The 15,782-nt window shown below is 45.1% G+C and overlaps 1 protein-coding gene across 8 annotated transcripts in view; it reads left to right on the top strand.

Moving 5' to 3' along the window:
* The window catches only part of KIAA1614, a 48,666-nt gene that overhangs the window by 4,405 nt on the left and 28,479 nt on the right, over nucleotides 1–15,782 (top strand). For 4 of the 8 annotated variants that reach the window (XR_013812991.1, XM_079761790.1, XM_079761785.1 and 1 more), the window contains exons 1-2: nucleotides 6,666–6,698; nucleotides 7,958–8,146. Coding sequence is in view for 6 of the 8 variants with exons in the window: in XM_079761790.1 (XP_079617916.1) it covers nucleotides 8,085–8,146 (62 nt within the window). In the remaining 2 variants the exon portion in view is untranslated. Of the gene's footprint in view, nucleotides 1–6,665; nucleotides 6,699–7,957; nucleotides 8,147–15,177; nucleotides 15,468–15,782 lie in introns of those variants that run through there. The other 4 variants (XM_079761791.1, XM_079761787.1, XM_079761786.1 and 1 more) reach the window with 3 other exon arrangements.

The raw sequence follows: 15,782 nt of genomic DNA on the forward strand, positions 1-15,782 counted from the left end.
CAAACACCAGCATGGTGGGAATAATCAGAAAGTTTGTGGGGAATCTTGAAAGAATAATTGATCATGACATTGTTATTCTTTTGAACTGTAAAATTGTGAGCCACTCACATTTGCAAAAAGGAGCAGAACTCTTAAGCTTTATCATATTGTGAAGCTTAATTTCTTGCTATTTTCCAGATTAGCATAGAAGCTTGTATCAATGAAGAGTATTTAGGAGGGGAATAAGGTGAAATGTATGTTTTTTTCAAATCCTCTCGCTCTACTCATGTTTCCTTTCACCCCCTACCACATTGTGTTGGTCAAATGATGCTATTCTATAAAACCCTGAGCTATAGTTGTCAAAAGTAACTATGAAATGTGATTAGTCCTCTGTGGGTGCTTCTTTCCTTTTTTCTCCCTTTCTTACTCTCTCCACTCTGGTAAATGGAAAAGGTGACATCAAAGAATTGATGCTTGCTTGGACTCATGTTGTATCTGTGACTATGGTATTAGCTGTCTCCTTTTTCCTTCTTAAATGGATAGAATTCTTATGAAGTGTGGAGTTCCCTTCTTGATAAGTAGGTAAAATGCACAATGCGGTACTGTTTTATAGTTTCTAGATGGTTGTATAAAGCAAAAAGTTATTGTGGTTATGTGTTTTTAAAAGAAAATAAGTGGTTGGTTATAAAACTCTGTCCCTTTTTTTCATTATTACAAGCTCTCTCTGTTTTCCAACAGTTTTCTGACTCCTTTGTCACTGGCGAATGGTTTGTGTGATTGTGTTTTTCTCTGAGTTTCTTGGATTCCTGAACATGATTCCTCTTTGGACTAACTTGTAAAAGGATTTAGCTCAAACATTTTGACTCTTAATAATCTTAAATGAACTTTTTCTTTAGGTGATATATGAAGTGTGACATTAAACTAATGGGATTGATTCAAAGAATCTGAAGTATTAGGTGAAATAATATGTTCAATTGTATTTTGGAGAGCTGGACACCTATTATCACTATATATCTATGCCCTGTGTGGGAACATAGAACTTTCTATATAATTCCGGGATTACTTATCAGTTTTCATATCTGTCTATCTAGGAAAAATTCTGAAATTAACTAACCCTAAGATGAATATATTCAAAATGCAAAAAGAAAAATATTTTATTGACTAAAGCATAAAAGCCTTTTTATTTTAATACCACAATCTCTATTCTTACTATATTTCTGTGTAGGCTAAACCAGAATGTGATAATGTGGAGTTTTCAGATTAAATTCAAGATAAATTGTGAATGTATATGAATCACTGGATGCTTAATACCCCTTTCTACAATTTGATGATAATGATACATGCTCAACATTTATGTGCATATAGCATTTTACATTTTTCAAACTAAGCATCTTGGATATGTGGGTTAACAAGTCCTCTCAATTTGTAGATGAACAGACAAAGACCTAGACCAGCTGAGAGTACAATCACAGATTATTCGCAGAGGCCACTCTCCATTTATCTATCTTAGACATATCCAGAATCCTTGGACTGTGTTTAGTGACCTTTGTCTTCATATGGACAATTTTGATTAGATCATTTAAGTTTATGAGAATAGTAATGACTTAACTTTATACTTTTTGATTTACTTCTTTTTCTAGTTTCTCACCATATCCTAAGGAAATTAAGGTGTTTTGAATTTTTAAAAATTAATTTAGTATGTGTTTATTTAATTCCTATCCTATAGTTTTATGGAGACAAGCAGGGGAAGTTGATAAAATTATTTCTAAACAACTTACCTAAAACCACATGCCAAAAAAGCCAAACTGTCTTGTTACTAGGTATCCACCCCAGGGTAAGCTGAATTTTCTTTTTCTTTTTAAATATATTTTATTGATTTTTTTACAGAGAGGAAGAGAGAGGGACAGAGAGCCAGAAACATCGATGAGAGAGAAACATCGATCAGCTGCCTCCTGCACACTCCCCACTGGGGATGTGCCCGCAACCAAGGTACATGCCCTTGACCAGAATCGAACCTGGGACCCTTGAGTCCGCAGGCCAACGCTCTATCCACTGAGCCAAACCGGCTTCGGCTGAATTTTCTATCTCAAGTTAAAGACTCCTCTTCACTCCTTCCCGGATAGATATTATTCTGGTTGTTTTGTGTGTGTTTTTAATTCCTTTTAAAAATAAAAGTATTAAATCTGTCAAGATTTATTTCTTCAGAAACTTCTAGTGCTAGAAAACTGTCCTTACAATTCATCTTATAATTAACTTGTTAGATATGTCTTATCTGAATGGATATACTTCTTTTTTAAGTATATACTTTTTAAAGTATACTGGGAACAGCTTCCCACACAGGAAACATTTAAATTATATAACTAAGCAATACATTAGCATCAAAGTTCAACTATTGTTTACCTTTTAAAACAAAGTTTCCCCCAAATATTAACATATTTATATTTACTATATAGCTGAGTGACAATGAGAATGATATATCATTTTGCCTTGTTCCAACTACAGCAGCCCCATGGCTGCTTTTCTGCATAAGTTCATAGACTAACCAATGTTAATATATGAGTTTTGGTAATAGATTTACTGTGCTTTTCTACTTTGTTATGGTAAGTTTGTAAGGTAAGGAGAAAACCATCTAACTCAAGAGAAACAAGCAGGTAATAAGAGAATACAGAAGAAGGGTATTAATATTAACTCCCAAATTCTTTGCCACTTCATTAAATTTAAAAATTAGTATAGATTGTGAGAAGTAAACAGAAATTTGCTTAATTGTGGCTTCTTAAACACTGCCTTCTGACTAGATCAGTCAGTAAAATTAAAAAATTCAGTTAATCAGGGCTTCTGTATCCCTTTGAGGAAGTATCAAAGATAATTCAGAAATATCAGTTCACCAAGAATTATTCCTGTCAACATTTTTCTGCACTTCCATGGATTTATTTATTTATGAGCGAGGAAGGCAGAGAAAGAGACATGTATTTGTTGTTCCACTTATGTATTCATTGGTTGATTCTTGTATGTGCCCTGACCGGGGATCGAACCCACAACCTTAGTGTAGCAGGATGGCACTCTAACCAACTGAGCTACCGAGCCAGGGCCTCAAAAACTTTAAGCCCCTCCATGGCAGCCCTAGTCAAAAGATTTGCTGAGTAGGGTGTATGCCCTCCTGCCAATTATTGTGTCCATGAAGACATACCCTTGTTTCCTTATGTGGCAATGCCCCAATCTCTACTAGTCTGGAACTCTAGTAGTAGTATAATTCAGGGAAGAAGAGACAATTTTTTCCAAATGTGCTTTGTTGTCATCAGGAAGTCACACAAAATCATATTTGCTAAAAATATTTGAACATATAGAAGTAGGGGCTTAATAAATATTTGTTCAATTGAAAGTAACTTCTAGAGCCTGTATCAGGTGAGCTGCCAAGTAAATGTAGGGAGTAATTGGCTTTTTTGATTACCACAGAGGCTGTGCCTCTTAAGAATGCTTGCTCACTGGCTTACTGTTCAATCTCCTCACTTTGATCCTGTGTGGAAACTTTATTCTGATGCTCCCTCCTGATAATTAGCTGATGCTTCTTCATCCTGTGGACTTTCTGTTCTATCTCACAAGAGCAGGTCCCTCCAGGGCAGAGCAGTCACAGCTTACCCTCATTGCCTACTACAGGCAAGGCACTTCTCACGTCAGAGTACATTGTATAGCGTTAGTTCCATTCATAGAGGAGAAAACCAGTGTTCAGTGACTGGCCGTGGATACTGCGGTAATTACTGAACCTAGGATTAGCACTGAGTTCTGACTCTAGCCCGCATTCACTCTCCTTAAAGAAAAACGGGGCCAAAAGGGATTTTACCTAGTTGGCAGTCAAAACTAGAAAGTGGCTTATGAATTATTGCTTCTTTTGAAATCTATGTTTGGTCAAGATCAGAATACAACCATTTGCAAGAAAATCAAAGAACATCCATCCCCCCCCCCCCCCACACACACACACACACAATCATAGGTTCCTCAGCAAGCTGGGTCCCACTGATTGCTGCTTTCTGGGAATTTGTTTTCTGCCCCTCCAGGGAAGACAGCTCTTAGGATTTTTTGAAAACTAAATAGTAACAACAAATTAGCTCTCTAATTGACTGCTTTTCACAGGAGTCCTCTCTCTGGAGCCAACCACCTCCCTTCCCTTCCTTCCAATTGTTAAAAGTCCTCATTGGTGATGAATTGGGATGGTATAGTAGAGGAAGACATGTACTTGCAATGTATCAGGTATTTGAGATTTAAAGAGGAGAGCATAACTATAGAACAATGGGATTGGATGGCTATTGCTCAGTGCTGTTGATGCCAACAGAAGAATAATGAACAGCTGAGGACAATATCAGGCAATTGAAAGCCAGAGGTGGAACCAGAGGGCCTCTGATTGCATACAAAGAAGCTCTCATCTCCTAGTATAGGAAGGAGGAGAAAGTGAGGACCAAGCCCAGGACTTAATAGAGTAGCAGAATTTCAAAGATAGTGAAACACCCAACCAAGGCACGTCTGTTATGCAAGGTTAGATCCCTTAATTGGGAAAATCTGACACATCAAATACATCTGGTTGGATCCCCTACCCCAAAGATTTTGACTCCCCATCCCCTTCCATCCATGATGGGGGACATTAAAGAGGCTTCTCTTGTGCAAGACAACATGTGCACCAGTTAGGATCCTCCATGTCTCAGCTAGGAACCTGCTAGACCTGCGAAGGGAGGATAGGGGCTGTACTCTAAAGGAGCCATGAGGTAAGAGTCAGCATGTACTGATAGGAGCTGGAGGAGATCCTGGGGTGCTTCAAGAAAGGCCTGAATAGAGAAGAATTGTTTACTTGAAAGTGCTCCCCAAGATACTATTAAGGATTCCAGGAGTTGGAGAAACTTGCTCCTAGAAACATGGAAAAAAATGATGGCAATGACCCAAGTTGTACTTCTCAGATTATACTAGTAGAAGGAAATATATGGTCAGGAGGCTGAGGGCAGTTGCCCCAACAAAAGTTGCTGTCCCTTGTCCAATGTTGAAACCTAAGCCAGTTTTTAGACCCAGACTATTGACAAGAGAAGTGGCTGTTGGGACTGTAGGAGGAAGAGCATTGCAATAATGGCAAGTATACACAGTAATGATTCTCCTAGATCTTTCCCACAAGCACTTAATGGTTATTTACTCAGGTAACTATGCACCTGACAGAAGAGAACGCAGAGATATTTTGAGGACTGTTGGACATAGGGCTTGAGTTGTCATCGATGCCAAAGACCTGAATCATCTTGGCTCCCATGCTAGATTTGGGTCCTATGGTAGTCTGATAATAAATGTCCTGACCAATATCTAGTTTACAGAAATTCTCAGTACCCATGGACCTTCCCAGTGGTCAGTTACCAGTCCTCAAATATATATTTGTTAGGACCTATTTGGCAGCTGACCAAACTCCAAATTGCATCCTTTCTCTGCAAAATAAGAAAAGCCAAGTGGAAGTCTAAAATTAACCCTCCCTGTAGACATAAATGGGGAGAGCTGGGAATAGATCATTGCCACATTTTATCTGTCCTCCTCTTAATCCTTGTTTGTTTAACCAATCTGATTCCTGGAGAAACTGGATGGATTAGGAAGAGTCATTGCAGACCATCACACACACACTCAAGTATAACCCCAGTCTCAGGCACAGTGCCAAATGTGGTATCATCATTAGATCAGATCAATGCCACCTCAAGTATATGGTATTTAGCTATTGATTTGGTGAGTAACAGGTGGCTAGCATGATAGAGACCTTTATAAGATGTGTGTTCCAGAGGATTGGAGCCTCCCGTTGGCTTGCAGTAGGCTGTCTTCTCTCTGTGTCCTTACATGCGCCTTTCTCTGTGGATGCATCAAAAGATAACTTTTAAAAGGGCATATTAATCATGCCTCTCATATAGCTATAAAACGAACACATATCAGGAATTCTATTTTTCATTAATTGAGACAATCAGTAAAATGTTGCAACCTGTTCAAAAGAGAATCCAAAACACACATATATAAGACATCTGGAATGCTGAGAAAATGCAAAATCATCAAAACTGGTCAATATTCATGAGGCAGTTCCATCAAATAAATCACTGGCAATTCTATGAACAAAAATCATTTTAATTTCTAACACTTATTCTACAACTTAGAGAATTGTGAAATACCCAGATACTAGTCTGGAAGGAAGCACTAGAGACAATACACCCAATAATCTTTTTGGTCCATATCTAAGTCTTTCATGTTTCTCCCTGCATTTTAATTAATGGCCAACTCCTCCACCCCAAATATGCATTTATTTAACAGGGCACATAATTTTTAAAAACACAGTGAAATGCTTTTGTTCTCTACCCTAGAGAAAAAAAAACAAACCTTTTCAGCTTTAGTCAGCTAATGCCAACAGCCTGGTTTAGGTCCTGAGGCAGATGGAATCCACCTCATTTCTCTTGTTACTTCTAAATCTTCACAGAAATGACCCGACTCTTGGCAAGAGATGTTAGCAGTATCGATGTTAGCAATATCTTTTTGTCTTAGATATGGGAGAAAGAAAAATCTAACCCCCTTTTTGATTACTTGTAGGGTTCTACCAACCATGATTTGCACAATTGCTGTCCTGGAGGCAGAGACAAGTCTTGGCTCAGCTCCCAAGGCTGCTGCAAAATGGAGCTGGACATTGGGGGAGAGAAGGGGCAAAAAGGGAGTAGGAAACTAGAGAGGTGAGCAACATCTTAGAGGTACTAGTAAACAGCCATGAACCACACAGGACCTTTCCAGATGTGGCTGCTCATGAAGGGGTGACAATGGGGCCCAATGCGGTAGGACTTTTCACATATAAAATCAGAGCTCACGTGGTTGAAAATCCTCAGACATTGGCACTCTGAGAGGCTTTCTAGGAAGTTGTAAAGAATCCACTTTGGCCATATCCACGAGCCCACTGGCCTCCTGGGGACTCTGAGGTCTCTGTTCTCAGCTCATAGAGGTGGCACTCTATCCCCTGTCTCAGCCAGCTGAAACCCTTCCCCAGTATGCTTTGAAAAGAGCCCCTTTGTCACAGCCACTTCACCATTAAACACATACTTCTCCACACACCCTGGATGTACCCCAGAGGCTACTTGGGGCAGCATCTGCCCATGGAACACTCTAACCTCCCCCGGATCCAATCCACCTCTTCATGCTCCGCTATCATACTTTTAAACTGGCTTTGGACCCAACTTCTTGAGTCAGTAGCTTCTTATCTTTTTATTACTGGCTGACCCTTTTATTAGTTCCATGTACCCTAAGTTTGTAAAGATATTGTCCAACAAACCAACCATATTTATTGCATAATAATCCTCGTCCCCATGGCAACTGATGTCAAACTGAGTTGATAACAATACCAGTCAAATGCAAAGACATTTCTCAGGGTAAATGTATAATTTCCATTAGACTTCTTTAAATATTAGAAATAGTTTATGCTCCCCTCCTCATTAGGTGTCTGGGGACCACAGGTTGGGAAACTTCTATTCTAAGGGCTAATGTTGAGTGAGTGCCAACCAAGTCTTTTTAGTTTTCCCTTTTTACAGATGGGCAAACAAGGCTGCTAGTTTTTAAGGTGAATTGGCTTAATCGAATTGACAAGGAATCAGAGTGGAAACTGACATTTTTAGAAGTCTCCGCTTTTTTGGTCTCATAGCACTAGACTTTCTAAAATAAAATAAAGCTGGGATTGGCTGCCACTTGTCCCGAGGGAGCCTTTTCTGCGTATAGCCTGGACCTTTCGTGGGATCTAGAATTTGGGGTACAGCAGCTGCCTGCTCCTCTATGCTGGGTTGAGACACCTAAGCTATCCCAGAAGGAATAAACCTGAGAGGTTATTAGGACCAGGTTATCCTAAAGTGTATCCCAAAGGGAAACGGCTTCTGCGGCCAGTTACCTCTGAGAAAGGCAGGATTAAACAAAAGTAAACTGGGTTCGTTTTATCTTGTTTTCACTTCAGGACTTCCATGAGCCTTTGAAATATCCTTGAGCCTAAAGATCTGCCAGGAGGACGAGATGACATACATTATCTGCCCAAACTTTCTGGACCTGAATTCTCTTTTTCATAGGACACCTATTAATACGTCATGGACCCTGAGGTTCTGAGGAATTTGTTTTGGGACCTGTTAGTCCAGTCCAGCATTTCCAGGTGAGGAACTGACCAGCACTTGGTCCCACAAGTAGATGGAGCCTACCCAGAGCTGAGTCCCAGCTGCCAGAGTCTAATCCTGGACTTTTCGAATTTGGATCTTTCCCTCCATCCCTCGCCCACCATGTACCTTAATTTAATCCAGGAAAAAAAACTTCCCATGCACTGCAGAAGTGGAAGGAATTCTGCTCAGAGAGGCTGCTTCTGAGGTTCATTTGTGTCCTCAGCAAAGCCTCCCCGGTGGTGGGGGCAGGAGGGAACAGGGAGGCTGGAGCCCCCACAGGAAAAGGCATTGCACAGCCTGGAGGTTAGAGAGGGCTTCCCTCCGGAAGGCCCCAGAGAGTGGTCGATCTGAGGAGCTAGTCTGCAGCAGGAAAGCCTGAGGGCAGCTTCCACATAGGCAAAAGCAGGCTCCCCTGGACCCTGAAGACTGGCCTTCTTGGTGTCCCTACAAGCCCACATCTCGTGGTGTAAGCTAGCTGGAGACTGCTGGTGAGAGCTCTCAGGTGTCTGTCCCCACTGTGGCCTGGGACGATGTCTCCAGGAGAAAGAGGATGCAACTGCTCTTCAGAGCTTGTCAAGCTCATCCCCAGCCAGAAGCGAGGAGTCTGCAGGGCTCCACGCTGACTTCCCCACTTGCTTGAGGCAGTGCCGACAGCAAAATAAACTGACACTGGACTCTCTTTCCAGGGTAGTCTCAGGCACTCAGTCCAGAGAAAGGACACAAAAAAGATAGAAAATGAAGAGCTTAGGCTTTCCAATGCAATAGCACTACCTTGCAGGTGGCCAAGATGTGCTGTCTTTCCCCTCTGCCCAAAGCAGCTTCTGACACTCTGGGGAGACCCTCCCGCATCCAACACTGAGCCATTCCACTTCGCCAGGTTAGACCTCCACTCACACAGTTAGACCTTCCTCCCTCCCTCCCTGCCTGGCACCAAAAGTGTGTGTGTGTGTGTGTGTGTGTGTGTGTGTGTGTGTGTGTGTGTGTGAGAGAGAGAGAGAGAGAGAGAGAGAGAGAACGCGCGCGCGCGAGAGCGAGCGCAACTGTCCTCCATGCCTGAGGTGGCACTCGTGCGCGCCCCTCCCCTTCCCCCCACCCCCACCTGCCCCAGGTGCAAGCCTTGTTTCCCTTTGGGCATTAGTGGGGTTGGAGAGGCTCTGACTTGAGAGGGAAGCATTCCTAGAGGGCACCCACCTGAGAGCCGTGGTCTGGTGGGGCCATGTGTGGGACTTTCTCTGGAAGGTTAGTCCCTGCTATAACTCAGCCAGAAATGTGGTTGCTAGGCCTGGAGCAGGGCTGGGGGCTGGGTCACTCACCAGCCTTGTAACTGTGGGCAGATTCCTAGGCCTCCTTGAGTCTTACTTAGCTTCTTCCTCTGCAAAATCTGACTTGCAGGGTTGTTGGGGGCATTAAAGAATAGGAGCTGCTGCTCTAACGCACATGCTGGTATCTGCCTTTCACAGAAAGAAGGACAGTGTGAGGCAGATGGCAGTGTTTAACCTCTGTCCCTGCAGATGTAGGAGGGGAGAGCTATGGGAAGGCATGTTCACAACCCAGGATCCCAGCACATCCATCCTGAGTGAAAACCTCCTTAGAGAGTTTCTTTAACAAGTAAAATGCATTTCCACTGTCCTCATTACCAGTCTCTCACTTGATCAAGCTTATACCCAGAACTCAACCAAATTAAATGCTTGGGTTTTTCATAGTAAACAATCACATGATCTACAAAGTATAATGACTTTATATTCCTTTAAAATAACTATATATCATAATTATACTCATTTTAAATAATTATACATTACAGAACTTATAGACCATTGTTAAATGAATGTGGTTATGCAAAGCATTCTTATTCAGTCCCTAATTTTGGTAGGACCACCCTGAGGTTTCATCAGCCTCTACTTCTGTGTGCATTGTTGAATTTTGTTAACTACCTTTTTAGCTTCCATTGAAATCATTGTAATTTTTTTAAAATATGTTTTTATTGATTTTTTTAGAGAGAAAAGGGGAGGGATAGAGAAATAGAAACATAGATCACAAACATGACTTTAGGGTTCAGTCACCCTTCAATATCTTTCTCCCTCAATCAGTTCTCATTTTGTGGACAAGAAAATTGACTTGGCTAAGATACAGTGATTATAGATAGGTCAAAGTCAGGTGTCCTGTTGATGATAGCCTCCCACATGGCAGGCATGGTGGAGTAGAAGGGACAGTATTAAAATATTTCCCCAATCTCAATCATTTCCCAATGATTAGGATTATGAACTTAAAAGCTGCAGTTTGGGACCAAATGTTTAGGAAAGTCAGGGTGGATACAGGGTGAGTGGGCATCATCAAAGGCAGTGAAGTCTGGAGGCCATATTTCCAGGGAAGGTCCCTGTCCCATCCTAGTGGGCTCTCTGCCCGCCTGCCAGCCTCGGGGAGCAGTGCAGGCTGACCCTGACCAGGTAAGAACCCCATTTCTGTTTTCCTTGGGACTTAGTCAATTCAGGTAGATGTGGCATAAGAGAGCATGGCATACATGTGTTTATACGTGTGTGTTGGAGTGTGCAGAGAGGCATAACGAGGAACTAAGGTGGCTGCTCTCTGGATGTGCCTGTTGTCATGTTGCCTGACTATATGTATCTCCAGTGTCCTCTCCCAGCCTGTTTTGCATGCTTCTCTCTCATTATCTTCTCCTCTCCCTGCCCCCATCCATTTCTTCTTCTGAAAGCTATTTTATCTCCAAATTTCCAGTCTCGCTCAAAATTGAAGTGACAGTCCACACTGCTATCTGAGATCAGTTTGGGGAAGAAGGAAGAGGGTCAGGGGAAAGGAGGCCTGGGCACCAGGTGTAAATAGGAGTCAGTTAGGAAGCCTGGGTGCTGTCCTGGCCCTGACAGTAACTGACTTCTCACAGGCCCTTGTGCAGGACCAGTCATATTGAGTGAATGAGCCAAATCCTTTGGAAATGGCCTAGATCCTCTTAGCAAGCAATGCCCCCTTCTTCTCCTCTTAGGCATTCTAACCTGATAGGGATTTTTTTTTTCTCTTCCATGTAACCATCTGGCATTTAGTCAATACCGTTCATGTGGTCAGGCACACGTTAGGGACCAGGGACAAAGAGGATAAGGAACAGGCAGCTCTCTGTGAAGTATTAGATGTTGACAACTGAGTGTGAGAAGTGCTCTGGCAGGAGCAGGCCCAGGGTACTCTAACCTAGGTCAGGAGGACTGTGGAAGGTATGGGGGAAGGCTTCCCTGAGGAGGAGAAATTGGTGTGTGTGTGTGTGTGTGTGGAGTGAAGCAGGGTGTTTCAGGCTGAAGGAAAGCCTGGGTAAAGAAAGGCAAGGAGCCATGAATCAGTGTGGCAGTCGAGGGAACTGGAAGCAATTCCATGTGGAGGGCACGCAGGATAGGCTGCTGGGGTGGTGAGAGCTGAGGCAGGAGGGACCATGCACTGTGTAAAGGGGTTTGAGTTTTAACCCCAGGACTTGTGCTTCTCAAAACTGACTGGGCCTCAGCCTCACCTGGGCAATATATTAGAAAGCAGATTCCTGGGCCTTACTCCAACCTGAGGAATCATAATCACCCTGGGTGAGGCCAGTGTCCCAGGAGAGTCTCTGCACAGGCACAGGTCAAATCAGGCCTTGGGAAGTCGTGGGAGGGCTCTAAGCAGGGGGGAGGCAGGTGCATGGGAGACAGACCCTTTTCAGGGTCTATACTGAAAAGAAACCGTGAGGCCTCAGTAAAGACCCAGGGCAGAGAGCAGTGTCCCCATTGGGCGCTCCTCAGACCACATGCACTATGACCAAGAAAGGAGCAACCAGAAAATTCGGGTTTCCAGTTGGACAAGCTCCATCAGGCAGAACAGCAGGGGAATGGCAGAGGTGTCTCTCCCATCCCACCCCCCCACACACACACCTGACTCTAACAGTGTGACCTTGAAGGACTGTTTCTCACCTATGCCTTCATCCTAAGTGGAACCCAGTTTCCACATTCCACATGGCTCTTCATTCAGGCTGAGTATTGAGAGCATGAGGAAGAGTGAGGCTTGAATTTTTATCCAGACTGAGTGGAAGGTGGGCTTCCCTAGTTCAAATGGAGGAAGAGGGCTATGTGATTGCTACTTACCATGTATTTGTGTTTTTCCTAGATTTCTCTCCAAAAGATGGTAATGAAAATGAAAGAGTCTGATACATAAGGATATAAGGTAGTTCCCCAGCCCAGAAACATGCTATGCTAAAGGGGGTAGGCCCAGTGTAGACCACCTTTAAGAGATTTCCACTTCACAGGATGGAGTGTAAATTCCTCCCCTAGCCCCAGAGGCCCTAAACCAGGCCACACCACCCGATGCTGCAGCTTCAGCTCTCCCTGGCCTCTCCCAGTTTCACTTTTACACTTAGTAATACTGAAACCAGGCAGTTTCACACCTCAATGCCTGTGTTTATGCTAATCTCTCCACCTGAAATGCCTTCCACCCACCCTCTGTCTGGCTAATTCCTGCTGATTCTACAAGACCTAGCTCTCTGTGATATTCCCTCCCACCCAACACACACCTCAGTGTGTTCCTGTGAACCGACCAACTCCACTATCCTATGCTACCCTCAATGGGAGCTCTTATACAGAAAGTTTATGGCCTGCCCCTTCCATGCCCCACTTGATCAGAAATGTCTCAAGGACAGGCTTTATGGTATTATATTTTGTCTCCCCCGTGCCTGGCACATAGTAGGAGCTCAACAGATATTTACTGAACCAAACAGAATCCAAATGAATGAGAAGTACCTCAGATTCACATGTCTTGGTAATTTGATCACATTCAGAGGATTTGCTTATTGGTGCTTTTAAATATGTGATATTTTAAAGCCTCTGTATAGATGTGACTCTCTGTTCCCCTACATTAAGGGTAAAATAAATTTAATAAGTAAACTGAAGGTGTTTATTTGCATCTCAAAAGGTTGGGGGGCAGGTTTCTTTTAAACATTAAGCCTCTGCTGGAACTTTCAGAAACTTGCCTTAGAGATCATTAACTTCTGGGGGAGGTGTGGGGACCGGAGTCATGGAGAAGTTACCTCCAAGAGGTTGAGTCCTGAGGTGCCTCTGACAAAGGGAAGCAAGGAAGAAGATCTTGGAGCTGGACAGGATTAGTTCAGATTCTTCTCTACTTGCTGTGTGGCCCTGAGCAAATCCCTTAAATCTCTCTGTACCCTGATTTCTTTCTTACTAAAGTGGGGGGACCCTATACCCATTTTGCAGAGTTGTTGTAAAGATCCTATATGGAGTACCTGAGTTCATAGGAGGTCCTGATAATAATGGTATTGTTGTTGTTAGGTTTGACATGGCATTGGGAGGAGAGGGATGATTTCACCTTGAATGGCATGATTAAGGAAGGCAGAAAGGACCCAGAAAGAAAAGGCCAGATCATTATGGCAGGGCTGCATATTTTGACTATTACAGCACTTCCGAAATTTTTTTGATTTTTTAAAACTAAAGCTTTCCATGCTGAATGTGCAGAATACTGGCAGCACATACAGTGTGTTTGATGTGAGGGCCTCGTACTCCAGAAGGCCTGCCACTTACTAGCTCTGTGACCTTGGACAAATCACCCAAGGTCACAGAGCTAGTAACTCAGTTTCCCCACCTGCAGAAAGGAGATAATACACAGTACCCATCTTTTAAGGTTGCCATATGAGATAAGGAATGCAGTGTGCTTAGCCCGATGCAGGTGCACAGTATGCCGTCATAAGTGGTACTGTATCATGAGGTGATCAGTACTAAAGAACAGCGTGCCCTGTTGGAGAAACCACTTGCTCTAGTAATATGCAGGGGGAAGGGAGCTCACTGCAAGAGCACTGGGCCCAGACTCTGGAAACCACCTGTCAGGAGCGCTGTGGGACCTTGGGCCTGTTCTGTAACACAGAGGGGTTGCCCTGGTTCCTAAATTAGCTCAAGGCTATTCGACCACAGCTTCCCAGAGAGCTGCTCTGGGGACTGGGCGCTTTGGCCCTGCCCACATGCCCCACCTTCTACAGGGGAATTCCTCACTAAAGAGGCCTCCTCTGGAAACGACCTTGGCCGCACCCTCATTGTGTGGTCCTTACTGTTGCTATGCCTGTCATCTAGATGGTGACTGTAGAACACGTATGCAAATAGAAGAGCTACCCACGCTTCAGAGAGAAGCTTGCTGGCTGCAGGAAAGATGAATGAGCACTTTCCCTTTGTAGAGATTTCCGGACTCTCCCCGGTCCTAACTCTCTTGTTTCCCATCCTTCGTGAGAAAATAGGTTTGGAAATAGGCAAGGCCCCGGCACCTCTCTCTGGGTAGTGAGAAAGAAAGTTCTGGTTGGCTTGGGCCACAGATGCAGGTGAAGCCCTTTACTGCTACTTCCACGTCTGGAAAAAGTGACATGGTGTCTTCAGGGGTCCCTACCCAGGCGCCTACCCCAGGGGGCTGGCAACGCAGGCACCAGGCTCTCCCTTTGGCAAGACAGGATGGGGGAACCCATTTCTACTCTGGTTACCCTCACGCCTCTGCAAAACAGAAACTAATGACCTTGACCTCGAAGGAAATGGTGCCCCAGGCTGACGGGACGTCCTGTGGAAGAGGGCTGCGAACTCCCCTGGAAAAGCTGTCTAAACAAAGGGCATTCCTTAGCTTCCACCCAGAGAGCGGAGCCTCACTCCCAGCCTGGGGTGTAGAGTTACACGCATTCCCACGAAGCTCCGGGAAGAACGTACTGTTTTCTTAGCTTTTGCTCCCGTTGAGCCTCATCCCACAGCTGCGCTGCCCACAGCTGCCCCGGGGTCCGCCACTGGCCACGAGGGGTCAGTCAGGCTAAGCACCCCGCGTCCCTGTGTCCCACAGGGCTCAGGCTTGTTCCTGAACTCAGCCGGGGCCTCGCCGGCCCTCCCGCCCCTCTGACGTCTGCGAGACGCTCGCTCTCTGGGGCTCGGGCTGCTGCAGCCGGTGCCGAGGGGGCGAGGCCGGGCGGGGCAGGCCCGCTGCTCCAGCCCCTTCCGCTCCCCTCCAGTCTGCGCTCCGCTCCCGCTTTCCCTGTCCCGGCCCTGGAAGGCGCCAGGCTTGGCTTCTTTCCCCTTCGTGGCACAGCCACGAACTAGCAGCCGATGCCACAGCCATCCCTGCCTGACCTGCTTCCCTCCTCCGACCCGGAGGGAGGCCGCGGCTGGACCCCACCCGGGCCCAGGGCTGACTGCCGAGCAGGGAGCGGAGCCTGGCCCGGGGGCCTGGGAAGGAGAGGGGACCAGAGGAGGGCTCGCTGGTCCAAGGATGGAGGGGATGGAGGAGCCAGAGGCCAGACCTGCCAGTGGGGGCCTTCAGTGAGTACGGAGGAGGCGAGGAGCCGGCCCGCGGCGGGGTGGCGGGGTGGCGGGGTGGCGGGGTGGCGGGGTGGCGGGGTGGCGGAGCCGCGGTGCTGGAAGGGTTGGGGGAGGCCTGCCCTCCGTGTCCATCTTCATTTTAGCCTTTCTGAGTTTGAGCAAATGCAGCACTTGGGCCATAGAATCACTCCAAGCAGCACCTTCTATCTCCCCAGGCCGCCTGCAATGTCCCACTGGAAGGTCCCCTGGATTAGCTGTGGAATACAGGTCTAGAGAGTTTACCCGTCAGAAAGTTTATTTTTATTTAACCAAAACCACT

Source organism: Cnephaeus nilssonii (genome assembly GCF_951640355.1).
Source record: "Cnephaeus nilssonii genome assembly, chromosome: 21".
Lineage (NCBI taxonomy): Eukaryota > Metazoa > Chordata > Mammalia > Chiroptera > Vespertilionidae > Cnephaeus > Cnephaeus nilssonii.